The sequence below is a fragment of the Cyprinus carpio genome, chromosome A17 (genome assembly GCF_018340385.1).
Source record: "Cyprinus carpio isolate SPL01 chromosome A17, ASM1834038v1, whole genome shotgun sequence".
Lineage (NCBI taxonomy): Eukaryota > Metazoa > Chordata > Actinopteri > Cypriniformes > Cyprinidae > Cyprinus > Cyprinus carpio.
Window position 1 is genome coordinate 17088543 of NC_056588.1, and position 15398 is coordinate 17103940.

Sequence of the window (15398 nt, forward strand, 5' to 3'; positions counted from 1 at the left end):
CCCTAGCTCGGATAAGCGCCTCCCTGGCCCTCCTTCAGGTGCGGCGACAGCGCTGAACAAAAGCCTGAACTGAGGGGACAGCTGCCTCGGAGCCCTGGGAAGAAAACAGAGGAGGCTGATAACCCAGGCTACACATGAACGGGGACATACCTGTAGACGACACCGGTAACGAGTTGTGAGCATATTCTGCCCACGTGAGTTGATTACTCCAGGAGGAGGGGTTATGGGATGCCAGGCAGCGAAGCATCCGACCGAGATCCTGGTTGGCAGGCTCGGTCTGGCCGTTGGTCTGTGGATGAAAGCCTGACGACAGACTCGCGGAGGCTCCAATCTGTCGACAGAACTCCCTCCAAAAATGCGAAACGAAACTGGGGGCCCCCTGTCAGAAACCACGTCCTCCGGAAGGCCGTGAATCCGGAAGACCTGATCAATGACCACCCCGGCCGCTTCCTTAGCCGAGGGGAGTTTAGGAAGGGGAACGAAGTGGACCGCTTTGGAAAAGCGGTCCACTACGGTGAGAACCACAGTATTGCCACTGGATGGAGGGAGTCCAACCACGAAATCCAGGGCAATATGGGACCAGGGGCGGGATGGGATGGGAAGCGGCATTAAACAGACCAGCGGGAGGAGAATTAGAAGATTTATTTTGAGCACAGACCCGGACACGCCCCCACGAACCTCGTACGTCCTCTGCCATGGCAGGCCACCAAAACCGCTGGCGGATGGCAGCCAGCGACCTCCTCACTCCTGGATGGCACATGATCTGGAGGAGTGACCCCACTGGAGAACGGCGGAGCGAACTGACTCGGGCACGAAGAGCAGACCCGTGGGACACCCCGCTGGCACCCCGACTCCTCCTGCGCTCGTCTGACGAGCTTACTCGATTCCCCAGGTAAGCGCCCCCAGCACGCACCCCGAGAAGGGGTACTATAGTGTCGGGGGGCGGATCGCCAGGAGAAGCGAAAAGACGCGACAGCGCGTCGGGTTTAACGTTCTTGACCCGGGTCGGTAAGCGAGAGGGTGAAGTCGAAGCGCCCAAAGAAGAGCGCCCACCGAGCCTGTCTGGTGTTAAGCCGGCGTGCAGACCGAATGTACTCCAGGTTTTTGTGGTCAGTCCACACCAGAAATGGAACGGCCCGCCTCCCTCCAGCCAGTGACGCCACTCCCCCAAAGCCAGTCGAACCGCCAACAACTCCGATCACCGATGTCGTAGTTTTCGTTCTGCGGGAGACAAACGGTGTGAAAAAAAAGCACAAGGATGCAGTTTGTTATCTAAGGAGGATACCTGGGAGAGCACGGCACCGACACCGACCTCTGACGCATCCACCTCCACCACGAACTGCCGGGAAGGATCAGGAGTCACCAGGATTGGGGGGGCTGAGGTGAATCTAACGTTTTAATTCATTGAACGCCGCCTGGGCGTCCGCTGACCAACAGAAGTTGACTTTGGTGGAGGTTAGCGCGGTCAGAGGGGCCGCCACCTGCCCGAAGTTCCTGATGAATCGCCTATAAAAAATTGGCGAAACCCAGGAACCGCTGTAAACGCCTTACGGGAATCAGGTGCCGGCCATTCGGAGACGGCCCCCCTCACCTTCGCAGGGTCCATGCGAATCCCCCCCACCGAGATGATGTGTGCCCAAGAACGAAACTGACTGAACGTGGAACTCGCACTTCTCCGCCTTAACGAACAGCTGATTCTCTAACAGCCCGCTGAAGCACCTGTCGGACGTGCTGGACATGATCCTGAAAAGAAGAAGAGAAAATTAGGATGTCATCCAAATAAACGAAAACGAATCTGTCGATCATGTCCCTCAGCACGTCGTTGACAAGTGCTTGAAAGACAGCTGGGGCGTTGGATAAGCCGAAGGGAAGAACCCGATATTCAAAGTGCCCACGAGGGCGTGTTAAACGCGGTCTTCCATTCGTCCCCCCTCCCTGATCCGCACTAGATGGTAAGCATTGCGAAGATCCAATTTCGTGAAGAACTCGGCCCCCTGCAAGAGATCGAAGGCCGATGACATCAACGGCAGAGGGTACCGGTTCTTAACTGTGATGTCATTCAACCCTCGATAATCTATGCAGGGGCGCAGAGAGCCATCCTTCTTCTTCACGAAAAAGAACCCCGCTCCGGCCGAGAAGAAGAGGGACGAATAATACCAGCTGCCAGAGAATCACTTAAATACTTCTCCATCGCTTCGCGCTCGGGGCGCGGAGAGAGAGTACAGCCGTCCCCGCGAGGCGGAGAAGCCACCAGGGGAGGAGATCGATGGCACAATCATACGGTCGGTGAGGAGGAAGAGATACAGCCCGGACCTGCTGAAAAGACCGTCCGCAGATCATGGTAACAAGCAGGAACTCGAGAAAGGTCCGCCTCCTCCTCCTGTAGGGGAACAGAAACAGAGACCGGGGAGAGAGCAACAGAAGGCAATGTGTGTGGCAATATTGACTCCATTACAAAACTAAATTGTCTGCCCAGTTAATGTTCAGGGGTTCCCATGACGAACGAGCCAGGGATGACCCAATACCAAAGGGGCAGACGGAGATTTACAGACTAGGAACCTGAGGTCCTCCCGGTGGTTCCCGGAGGTAAGAACACTCACCGAATCAGCATAAGTGGCTGGCCATCGAGTCCATGAGCGACTATAGGTGACTGCAGGGATTGGATGGGTATATCCCGAGCTGCGCGCCCATGCAAAGTTATCCCCGTCAATGAAGTTGCCCTCTGCTCCTGAATCAACGAGTGCTGAAGCCTTAAACAAAGAGTGTTTAGTGAACAGACACATATAGATGAGTGCGTGACCTGTGAGTGGGGAAAACGGCAGTACCACTCAAATTAACTCTCTGTGGTGAGCGAGCAGCCTTAGCAGGACAGGAGTCAGCTCGGTGTCCTTGAGCCGCACAATACAGGCACAGGCCCTCCAACAGGCGGGGCGCTGTTTTCTCCTTGGGCGTGAGGCGCAAGCGATCCACCTGCATAGGCTCACACTCTTCGGCACTCTGGGATGGAGGGGCGAATGTGACTGGCTCGGAGTCTGCTCGAACTCGACGGCGTAGCTCTCTCCCTGGCGTCTATGCGGGAGGGACAGACTGATTACTCATCCAACCGTTCAGGAACCTCGCGGGCATATAGTTCATCTTTGACTGAGTCATTGAGACCCTCTAAAAAACGAGCGATAAGGGCCTCGGTGTTCCATCCACAAGTAGCGGCCAGGGTGCGGAACTGCACTGAGTAATCAGCCACTGAACGTCTGCCCTGTTGAAGACGCGCTAACAGTCGGGACGCCCTCCTTGCCAAAAAACAGACTGATCAAAAGTCTTAATCATCTCCGCCTTAAAAGAACTGAAATCAGAACAGCCCCTGGCCTGTGATTCCCATACAGCAGTACCCCAATCACGTGCTCTACCTGAGAGCAGGGAGATGACATAGGCCACCTTGGAGACTTCTGATGCGTAGGTTCTAGCTTGTAGAGAAAACACCACCTCGCACTGAATAAGGAATGATTTACAACTAGTAGGCTCACCCGCATACGTGGGGGGGTTATTCACTCTCGGCTCAGAGGAGAAAGTGGTCGGGAGAGGCCCGGCGGGCGGTGAAGTGAAATCCTCCCGAGTGAGACGATCGAGTCGACCCACCAAATCCGCGATTTGAGCCGACACGGTGTCTACAGAGTGACGGGGTGGAAGACAGTTCCATCTCGTGACGGCCCAACATCGCTCCCTGATGCTCCAAAGCCGACTGCCAAGTTGAGCCCTCCGCTGGGTCCATCCTTGGTCAGTGTGATGGAGCTGGCAGATAAGGACCCAAGAGCGGATGAGGCTGAAAAATGGTAACTTTATTAACGGAAGGAAGGCGAAGGCCTAACGTCAAAAAAAAAACAAAAAAACAAAAACCCCAACTCGGGAAAAAAGGCTCAGTCTTAACTTCCAACTGCACGGCGGGCCGGGTAATCGCGCTCAGGCCTCCGTGAGCGCCAGGAGAGGAGGGCAAACAAATCCAAAACGGTAGGCAGGAGAGTGGTCGGGCAGACAGGGGGGTCAAGCGAGGTGCAGACAGGGCTGAGAACGGCAGGGCAGCAACAAGGTCAAAAAACAGTCCAGGTAGAGAACCAGAAGAGCAGTCCGAAATCCTCTGAGGGCAAAGCACACGTTACACCAACCGGGCAGACAAACCACCGAGCGTACTGACCAGAAAAGAGGAACAGGACAGGACCAAAGCCAATACGCCCAAACATCACAGAACACACTGACAAGGAGGAGTGAAATCAAGCAGAATAAATAGGGTGAGTAACGAGATATAGGGAACAGGTGCGTCAGACAAGCCGCAGACTAGATTGCTGAGGGAGATCAGCTGGCGCTAGAGCGAAGGGGAGAAAAAACCAGAGAAAATAAATTAAAAATCAAGAGAGAGAAAAAAAAATGGAAACAAAACGAATACAAGGGTAGAAAAATGAGCAGAAACGAAAAAAAATAAACAAAGTAAAAAATAAGGAAGAAAAGGACAGATCATACCCGAGTCCTGACAGCTTTACTCAGTCTGTGGAGAGCATTCTCCTGCTAATGCATCCATCTGAGAGTGCTTTGACTTGATGGATCAGACGTGTGCTGATAGCCTATTTTCCATCACAGAACTAAACTAAATATACTGTATGTGCATCTAAATTAAAATTCAGTATTGCTGTTTTCAAATAAAAATGTCATACTTCAAATGCTCAATATTCCAAGACAATTTGTAGAAAAACGTTGTTTTCTAACAAAATGCAGCTTGCCAAGACGTTAGATTTGACATTGAACTGGATGGTGTTCAATGCTTCTTTAAATATGAAAAGGTTTCAAAGCAGTTTTCCTGAAGAATATGATAAAAACAATAAAATACACTGTACGTCATCAGATATCAATACTCTTTCTCTCCAAACCACGAGATATGCTTAGACCTAATCCACACTATGAGTTATTAAAGAAACAAACTGTCACAACAAGCTGTTTAGCCATCTAAATACTGCAATTGGCAAGATGCTTATTTCTCAGTACTCACATTCCGCCATATGGATTTTGTTGTGTTGTTCATAAGCACCACTTGTATTCACACGTAAACTTCAGGAAAATAAACTGCTTTGAAAACAGAGTGGCCTGAGGTCACCCAGAGGGTCTGTGGCACTTAGCTGTCATGAAGACTGGATAAAGCAATTATATGCAATTATTTATTCACCCTCATGTCATTTCTATGACTTTTTTTTCTGAGGAACACAAATAGTAACATATTTACTTAGCTATTTCCCATACAACAGGGTTTCCCACACTGGGGTTTGTGAGGGAACTGTATTTACCTGCATGTCATTTGACCATTAACAAACATCAAAGAGCAGTGAACATGAAATGTGTTGTTAAATGATTGAAATATTAACCTAAAATCTCAGGGGGTCTTTCAAGTAGATATTTTAGGCCAAAACAGTTTGGTTGAACAAGAATAAAGAAAATTCTTGCCGTACAATGACAGTTTATAATGACCCTGCCTGTTACGCAGAAAGAAGAAATAAAACAAAAAGCACCAAAAAAATCATAACAGTAACGAAATAGACTTATATAATATATTCCAAATTCTCTAAAGCAAAACAGTAGCATTGTGTGTGGAATATATCTACAATATATCTACATTTAAGACAGAAGTTTTTTTTTTTTTTTTTTTTTTTTTCATAAAGACATGGTCAATTTAAGGTGTTATTGTATGGATATATTTTTTTCCATACATGAAAAGTCATGGAACACAAATTTCATAAGTAAATAATGAAGTTACATTTTTAACAAAGTAAATGTAAATGCACTTTTAAAAAACTGTAGTTACACATTTCTTATAAGAATATATCAATATGGAGATACATCCTGCCTTGGGTCAATATCTCTACATTACATTTAGCAGACAGTCGAACAGGTGTGGGGTTCAAGTGTGCCAAAAAAAAAAAAGTCAGTCAGATAGTTCTGACTGAGGAAACAGTCTGAAAGTGGAAATGGCAAGAGGAGGATGAGGAGGAGAGGAAGAGGACACTACAGTGTCTGATGGCATCATTCTTACACCACTATGGTGGAATAATGTGGCAATTAAAGGAGCTCCAAACACAGGATGTCTGGAATAGTTTGTAATGGATCCCAATTTTGACATCCTCTTTCCTGCCACTCCAGTGAGTCTAGCTTACACAGCTTCAATATTACCATGTTATCTGTCCATTCTAATTTGCTGGACTTCCAGTGACTGTCACTGAACCTTGCGTTTTAGTGTTGACCTATACTGACGAAAATGTCTAGAGAACCGCCAACAGTGCGTCACATACCTTTGCCCTCAATATATTCACAGTGAAACACCTGCAGAAAACAATATGATACCTTGCAAAGGTTTTGGGAAAAGTAGTTTGTGCTTTCTTCATGATGAGATTCCCAATCATTTGAATGATAATCACATTCGAGCATAAATGTCCTGACACCGGCTTCTTGCTCACTTCGATTAAGACCAAATGGCAAAAGGCATGTGATGAAAGTGCTCGGGTCAGATAGCTCTAGGTGCTTTAAAATAGTCTTCGAGGTGTCTGGATGATCTCTTGAATTTTGATAAACTTCATACATTTAAATGCAAAGTATGGCCACTGATCTTTGCTAAAGATGACTTTGGGATAGTTTCCCTAATGCAGGCCAGATTTAATCTGTGTTTGGAAAAATTCCATGGCTGTTTTCCCAGATGCAAATTAGCCAATGTCCTATAGGTTAAGTTTCACTGACAATAGTAATTTTTGGTTTTCAGCAGTCCAGGACCAAGGCTTAATCTGTGTCTGGGAAATTGGCCCACATTATCTAGTCACATAATACCTTATTGGCATCTTCAGAACTTCATTGAATACTAGTGTTCAGAAGCTGTTATCTCACACCTTTGAGCCAAGATTCTGGGAGCGCCATTACATTGCAGTTGTGTTGACAAAAATTCATCAATCAAGACATTTTGAGCAGACTTAATTGCCTGCTTTGACAGTAAACTAAACAAAGGCTATTTTCATAATTCATCAGAGCCCATTAATGTCCAAAGAATTACCACTGCCTGATGATTTATTGATTTTTTGGGTCTCAAGTCTTTTTGTGTTGTATAATGATTGTGGGACCAATGAAGTTGGACCTCCCAGACACATTCCTGCTGCTATTGGACAAAGACAGACTCACTTTCTATGTACTTTCTACCCAGGGCTTTCAAACTAGGGTCCAGGGACACCCAGGGTGTCACAAGAGGGAAAATTATTTACTTGAAAATTATTTAAGTATATAGACATACACAACACAAGTTTGGGGTCAGTAAGGTTTTTTTTTTTTTTTTTTTTTTTTTTTATTATTATTTAGCTTTGCCATCACAGGAATAAATTACATATTGAAATATATTTAAATAGTCAAACAAATTGTAAATAAATAAATCACAATATTACCACTTTTACTGTATTTTTTAAATTAAAAAAAATGCAGCCTTGGTAAGTTTTTCTTTCAAAAACATTTTTAAAATTCTTACCGACCGCAATCTGTCCGCAAGTGTCCTTGGCCTGAAAAGTGTTGAAAACCCTTGTTCTGGGTGACATAAGTAAATCTTGGTATGGAAACAGGCAGCTTATAGGTACAACAAATCTAAACTTAGATCATGTGTACTGATGCAGCGTCTAGACAAGTATGAATCAATAGGAAATACAAGTTTCACTGGAGACTACTTGATATTCAACTACAGAGGACAAAGGTTTTAGGATGCCTTCATAGTGTCAAATAGCGTAATGTCTTACTGTACTTCCTGTTATATATGATGGCAGATGGCTAGCAGGGAAATAATTAAAATGACAAGGGCCTAAATTAGATAGGGACGAAAGAAAATCATTGACATGGAGTTTATTTCTGCTGAATCAAATGATTGTGGCGGGTCAGATGTTGAAGGGCACATCAAAAAATTGATTTTCACCTTGGGACTTTATGTACTTTTGTGACCTTGAGAAAACTGAGTCTGAGATGCACAAGGCTCTTATTCTGTTTTCAACTCTCAAGACTCATACCTTAATGCATTTCATAGATCTTCAAAGGTGTTTTCGTGATTGAACAACACACTGCAATTTCAATCCTTCAAGCCTAATATTACATCTGTAGCATGCTGCAGACAAAATATAAGAACTGTTAGAACAGTAGAAAAAAGGGCGAGGGGAGTGTGACGATGTTAAGTCAAATAGATGTTTGGGAAAAACACATTTACACAAAGATTCTGAAACTTTTTATTCAATTCTGTCCATAAGACTTTCAAGGGAAGAACACAGACTCATTGTTCATATTCACAGTGTTGCTGCAGCTGGGATCTAGGACAATAAACTGATAATGTTTCAGCTCCGCGCCTAGCCTTCAACCCACTCCAACTGTCCCATAAATACATACGTGATTGCCTGAGATTTAACTATGGTATATAATACTTGACCTTCAAGAGCATAGTTTCAACTGGTCATAGGGTAGAATGTTGTCTTTGATGACCGATAATCATATTTCATATGGACATGCGAAGATGCAGTCATGTTAGGGAATGAGTAGTGGAAATTTTTATCACGACTACTGCAAGGCAACATATTAAACGTCAGCTGAAGCCTTTCAGAAAAAAAAGATTCCCTTCAGTTACACTGCATTTTCATTTAAAAGAGTGCAGCTTTTAGGCGTGACTTGTGCTTTAAGATTTGTACAGAACATCCACCATCTTCAAAAATCTCACTGAATTACCGTCTCAGTATTCAACATTTAATGACTGTAAAAAAAAATAAAAAAAATGAAATGGAAAAAAAATTGAAATGATCTTCTGATGGGGAGGTGCACAATGGGGTGACTGTGAAGGCAAATCCTTGGAAATGGGAACAAACTCTTTTTTTCGTGAAGTGAGTCATAAAGCTTTCAAATTACAGCTGGGACTTTCCATAATATACTGAGTTATATGTGGCCTAATGTGATAACTCGAGAAAATCATGTTGTGGGTTATTATATTTGGTTCCCAGTGACTTCCATTATACACACAGAAAAAATTATATTAATAACAACAATAATAATAATACATAAAAAAATACAGTGGAAGTAAACGGAAATGAAAATAACTATTGGCTCATTAGTAATTTTAGCAATACACTTCAATATTACTACATTTTCAAATGTGTTTATGAGCCTACAGTGTATTGCTGCTCAGTACTGTAAGTCACCAATAGTTAGGTAAGCACAAATTTAGTTGGTTTGGTAAGCATATATGTTAATTGCCATCCTCTTTTAACTTTTTTTCTATATGCAGATGTTATATAACCATTGAACCTTTGCCTCAGTTTTATAGTATACTATAAATAAGTACTATAAGTATATATACTTAACTTGCACCCACATACAGGCACACATTCCAGTATGGAGTGTTCAGATCACTCGAGTTGCAACGAATATGGCTTTCCTAAGGATAACTGGCTGCACTAGGTTTTGTACTAGGAAAAACTAAATGAATTTTTTGATGAACCGCCACTGTGCTTAACAGGGTATTGTTGAAAGCAATGAAAAGAACATAAGTAGCTGTGTATATAAAAGAGAGAGTCATAATTGTGTCTCCTGAAAGTCTTTTCATGTGGTAATAAAGTGTGTGTCACGTGATTAAATCACAAAATGAGGGGAAATTAGTACAACATACTAGCGTCAGCGAGGATGGAGGAGAAACTGTATTGACAAAAGCGCTCAATACATTATAATTCACTACAGTACACTCCTGCTCACTCAGTGATTACATAATGAAGGTCACTTAATTGTTTAGGTTCACTTCTACTGTAAAGTTCACTTCTTGATGACAGACAGTTGTCGCTCACATGATGAGTGACAAGTTCGATAGTTTTTAGTTACACCTTACTTGGCTAATTTTATTATCAGTCATTATCAGGGAAGCCACAAACGCATTTACTACAGTTTAAAAAATTGATTAGCACTTCGCCTCACACTTAATACTTGCTCTGTCAAAGATATTTTACTCAAGATGTGCGTAGGTGTACATAACTACTTGAAAATCAATAAATTGATCTAGGAAATTGAAGACATTCACTCAAGTGGCCAGCACTTTTTCACTTCAAGAAAGTGCTAAAAAACTGCATACACAATACCAGTTCTGGTGGAACAAAAAGAATTCTGTTAAGAGTTTACTCACCCTCATGCTGTTCCAAAGCCGACTGCTGATTTTTTTGAAAAATCTTCACACTGCTCTTTTTTCATAAAAGACCTCATAGTGAGACATCTGAAGAAAAAGAAAAGGCAAAAAAAAACTGTAAATGCATGAAAGTGGTCCATATGGCATGTGCGCTATATTCTAAGTCTTCTGAGGCCATATGATTCATTTTAACAATTCCAGTTCCTTAACAGTTCCATTAGTAATTATGTAAGCCTTGTTAAGAATAAATATTTATATAGATATATGTTTAAGTCACACACACACACACACACACACACACAAAAAAAAAACCCTGATTAAAGTCATTCATTCAGGAAATCAGTCTTTATGTTTTGATTCACTAAGCATAGTCTAATCTGAATCGTAATTGTTCACCCATGCCATTCCAAACCTGTATGACTTTCTTTTTCTTCTGTTGAACACAAGATATTTTGAAGAATGGTGGTAACGAAACAGTTCTGGTGACCTTTAACTTCAATTGTATGAAAAAAACACTGAGACATTTCTCAAAATATCTTCTGTTCCATTAACCATGACCTTCACTATTATATATGCAATGTAATATCAATATAATAATAACTGCAAAATAACTATAATTGATTCATAAAAGCATAAGGCTGCATATAGCAAGAGTGGTATTGACTACATGGCACATTTATGTTGTCTTATTTGGAACTTATATTTTGTAAATAATTAGCAAATAGAATTAAAAACAATAAATAAATAACAACAGTTTAATGGTATGGAACAACGTGAGGGTGAGTTCATATTTTAAATAATTAAAAGGGGCATAAAAGGGTAAGGAGGCGAGGCACTAAGACCCAGAGGACAGCATCCTCTCTCAAACTAGAAAATCATGCTTATCAAAGCTGCAACTTTTGCATCAGAGCCCTATAAAAAGCAAGAACCCTGCGACCGCCTATCAGTGAAACCTGTGAAGAATTGCCGCTGCTTGCGGGTAAAGTATGTAGAGATGACTCGTTTGTGGACGTGAAGCAAGAGGCGCAGGGATGTTCTTTCACAACTTCTGTGGTGCTTTATATTGTGCAATTTTGCAATTGGTATGCCAGTTTATTTTTCTTAGAGACCGAAGTTTGAGAATTAGAATGAAGCAGAAAGATATCTTTGCATGCCACAAAACGAAAACATCCACGAGCGTTTGTCTGCACCTGATGCTGGAGCTGGCAGAAATCATGAAGCGCCGAAAATATTGCTTTATTTTCAAAATATGAAAACATATGTCTGCTGGGATGGAGCGCAGCGGTCATTTCAAACCAACACCTGGTCATTTCGAGGTTTTGAACAGCTCGTCCGGCACCAATGTGACTTTAACACCTAAAACGGGCGAAAAACAAGAAAGTTTCGCGTTCCAAGTCACCTTAGCGTCAGTTCTCGGTCTCATCACTCTTGCGACAATATTAAGCAATGCGTTTGTCATCGCCACCATTTCCCAGTCCAGAAAGCTCCAGACACCGGCGAACTTCTTGATCGCGTCCCTGGCCGTCACGGACCTTCTGGTGTCGGTGCTCGTGATGCCCATTTGCGTGCTGTACACGGTCACGCACGTGTGGACGCTCGGGCAGGTTATCTGCGACATCTGGCTGTCCTCAGATATCACCTGTTGCACCGCGTCCATTCTTCACCTCTGCGTAATCGCCTTGGATCGATACTGGGCTATAACGGACGCGGTCGAGTATGCCAAGAAACGCACCCAAGCGCGCGCCGCGGGGATGGTGGCGACCGCCTGGATCATCGCCATCTCCATCTCCCTGCCGCCTTTCTTCTGGCGACAGGTGAAGGCAGGGGAGCTCACCACCTGCTCCGTCAACACGGACCACATCTTCTACACCATCTACTCCACTTTCGGAGCTTTCTACATCCCTACGCTGCTGCTCATCGCCCTGTACGGGCGGATTTACGTGGAGGCGAGGAAGCGCATTTTGAAGCAGTCGCCCAAAAAAGCGGGGAAAAGACTCACTTCGGCACATCTGAGCACTAATTCTCCCGCTTCGGTGGCTTCGACTTCTCCTTTGCATTGTGGAAGGCAAGACCTTTACTCGGACAGCGGGTCTCTGAGCAGTGACAATCAAATTAGAGTAACTGTGTCCGACTCACTTCTGGAGAAAAAGAGAATCTCGGCCGCGCGCGAGAGGAAAGCCACCAAAACCCTGGGCGTTATTTTAGGAGCCTATATTGTGTGCTGGTTGCCGTTTTTCATTTACACACTGCTGGTTTCCCTCTGTCCATCCTGCTTTTGCGCAGAACTCTTTGACTTTTTCAATTGGCTCGGCTATGTCAACTCACTGATCAATCCAATAATATACACCATGTCGAATGAGGATTTTAAAAAAGCTTTTCACAAACTCATAAGCTTTAGATGTTGCAGACGATAGTAAAAAAAGATAGGCTACATAATATTAGGATAATGGTCATGCAGTCAGTCGGTCATTATTGCAAGTGATATCGCTGCGCTGTTGAATGCTTGATTCTGATTGGTTGACAGTGAGTCTAAATTGTTGATTGTTGTTCTTACACCTGCAGGGATCTGAAGCAGGTCCAGTTCATTACAGTCACATATTATTATTTCAAGGTTTTTTTTTTTTTCAGCATGGCACAAAGGTAGCAAAACAAATACAAGGCCAATCAAATAAATGACAGACAACAGGATCAAAATGACAAAGTATTTCAATTTTGTCTTAACTAATTAATCTAATAGCCTCGCTGTTTGCAATTATGCTGCTGCCTATTAACATTGCCGAGAGCCGCCCGCAGCAGACGCGGGTAATCACACGCGCGCTCCCTCCCTCGCGCTTTTTCTGGCACAAACACACAACCTTGGTTACTCTAATAACTGCGTAGAAACAGCCCAAACCTTGGTTACTAGTTCAAAAAGTGACATTTTCCTCACTTGTTTCAAAATAAGAAAAAACTATATAATTGTGTTACAGAGATAAAAATCTGAAAAATGTGCAGAGTTGAAACCATAAAAATGCAACAGTAGCCATTGTGTAAGCAATTTACCTCCAGTTTCACATCGTGGTTAATTCACATCAGTTCATACGAAATTGCCTCCTTGATCCTGTGTCCTGGTAATGACCGTCTGACTGCGCATATATCACATGACTGCTTAAAACAAACATACAGAAATACATCAAATAAGTAAATGGCCATGAAATGATTATCGAGTTGATTAGTTTACTAGTAGCACAGATACACAGGAAACAGGTTTCCTAGATGAGCGGTCAATCAAACTATTCATCAAAAATCCCCAACAGCCGTGTAATAAACTCTGTTATGTGGGCCTCGTTTGACATAGTAGATGTAGGCTTCTCCTGCAAAACTGAGCATAATTTACAATGACTTTGGATTTCGTAATAGTGCTTTGACAGCTTGTGATCAACTTTGCTAATTAATAATGCAAAAATGTGTAAAAAGCTTCATTGTCTTTATAAAATGTGCAGTTAAATTGCTCTTATGTGATCACTGCCTATAGCTGCTGACTGATCCTAAACTTAATAAATAAGTTAGGTAGTCCATTTGCTTGCGTTCACATCCAATACGTCTTTCGTCCTGTCTTACAGTGAGAATATGTATATGTGTCTTACAGCAGTGCACGCTTATCTTATGCTTGAATAATGAAAACAGGCCTACTGATGATAAATTCTTGTACCTAAATCTATTTTAGTGGCTCTCCGTGTCCAAACTCCCAAAAATGTGGGTGTTTTGGTGAAAAGTCCTTGTTTGATGAAAGCAAGCAGTGTGAATTTATACTAAGGGGTTAAGTAGTCACTATACAATCATCAGCAGTATGAGTGCCTCAGACAGAGTTAAACTGACCAACCCGAGGCCATTAAGATTGAGACCTACTTCTAACAAATTCTGTGCTATGCACCCATAAGTCATATTATCTGTCACTTGGCAGGATGAGAGATCACTGAGTAACTGCGAATGACACGTCTACCGCAGGAGGTGAGTAATACGTCAACGACGCACAAGAAAAGGGCTGAGGGGGAGATATCAACCTATCAAGCCCATATGGAGGTGACAGGAAAGGATCACTGCAAAGCTGCAGCATATCGTGTAAAGGCACGTTTGATATTTCCCACAATTCTGCTTTTCCAAAAATGAGCCTGTGTTCCCTTCAACCCTTTCTTTGTATGTGTAGTCATGGTGGTTATGATTTACTTATCATGCTGCAAAATCTCCTACAGCAGCCAGTGAAATTGGAGACATTTATAAGCAGGGGGCCAATGGACTAGAAACTGACATGAAAATCATCAAGAAAATGAAAATCATGCTGATATTTTCACTGTTTTTTTGAGCGCAGACCCTTTTAATGTCTACGAGTTTGATGTGAATTGAATTTTAAAGACCTCATTTTATACTTTTACAGCTTGAATGCTTAACACCATGCAAACACCCGCAATAAGTGTAAGCAGTCCTGTCAGAACCGCTTAACACTGAATCGCAAATTAGCTCTCAGAAAGCGACGGTGGTGGGAAAGCAAGCAACATGATGGCATAAATGTTTTTTTTTCCCCTAACCATATTGGTCTTTTTGGAGTATGCTGATTAATATGTCTTTTATCATGAGTAGTATTAGTATAAAATGATTTGGACAAGCTTGGAGGAGCCGTTAATTATTTGTTTTCTTGTTTAATTAATTTGAATTTAATCTCTTGTCTTTGCCATTTATCTTTTCTTCTAAACTCACTGAAAGTAGTAGATTTAATACTATGCAAAAATTAATCTTGCATTTCTGTTATAAGACGTTGTTATAATTAAATGTTTTTCTTTTGTTGTTTTTTTATTTAATATGATTAAAATTGAAATATTTGGTTATAGCACATGACTCATCTCAAATAAAGTTATTTTTTCCCTCCTTATCCTTAATGTCCTCTGTGGATGGAACATTAATCATGAGCGAACAGAGAAGCGCTCATTTGCAGGCATATGATTACCACTTGTCTTTGATAACATACGACCTTGATATAATCGACATACAAATCACTCAGTCATATATTGCACACATGGCCTGTATATACAAAAAACATAAATATTTTACAAGGTAGCAATTCTATATGAATTCGTATGATGTGATTTAAACAGAAATGTAATCCTACAAATAAGATAATACATGAAATAGCCACCAATATGTAGTTCCGAATGGCATAAAA

The 15398-nt window shown here is 42.5% G+C and overlaps 1 protein-coding gene across 1 annotated transcript; it reads left to right on the plus strand.

Annotated features, from left to right (window-relative positions):
* Positions 1 to 11164: 11164 nt before the first annotated feature.
* Positions 11165 to 15065, plus strand: LOC109086042 (5-hydroxytryptamine receptor 1B-like). The gene has a single exon (XM_042774262.1). It carries the CDS (start codon positions 11461 to 11463, stop codon positions 12613 to 12615), a length of 1155 nt encoding a protein of 384 aa, XP_042630196.1. The 5' UTR covers positions 11165 to 11460; the 3' UTR covers positions 12616 to 15065.
* Positions 15066 to 15398: the final 333 nt, after the last annotated feature.

Bases quoted from the DNA above. Each gene is read 5' to 3' on its own strand.
- LOC109086042 (XM_042774262.1), top strand. From the start codon at position 11,461: ATGTCTGCTGGGATGGAGCGCAGCGGTCATTTCAAACCAACACCTGGT.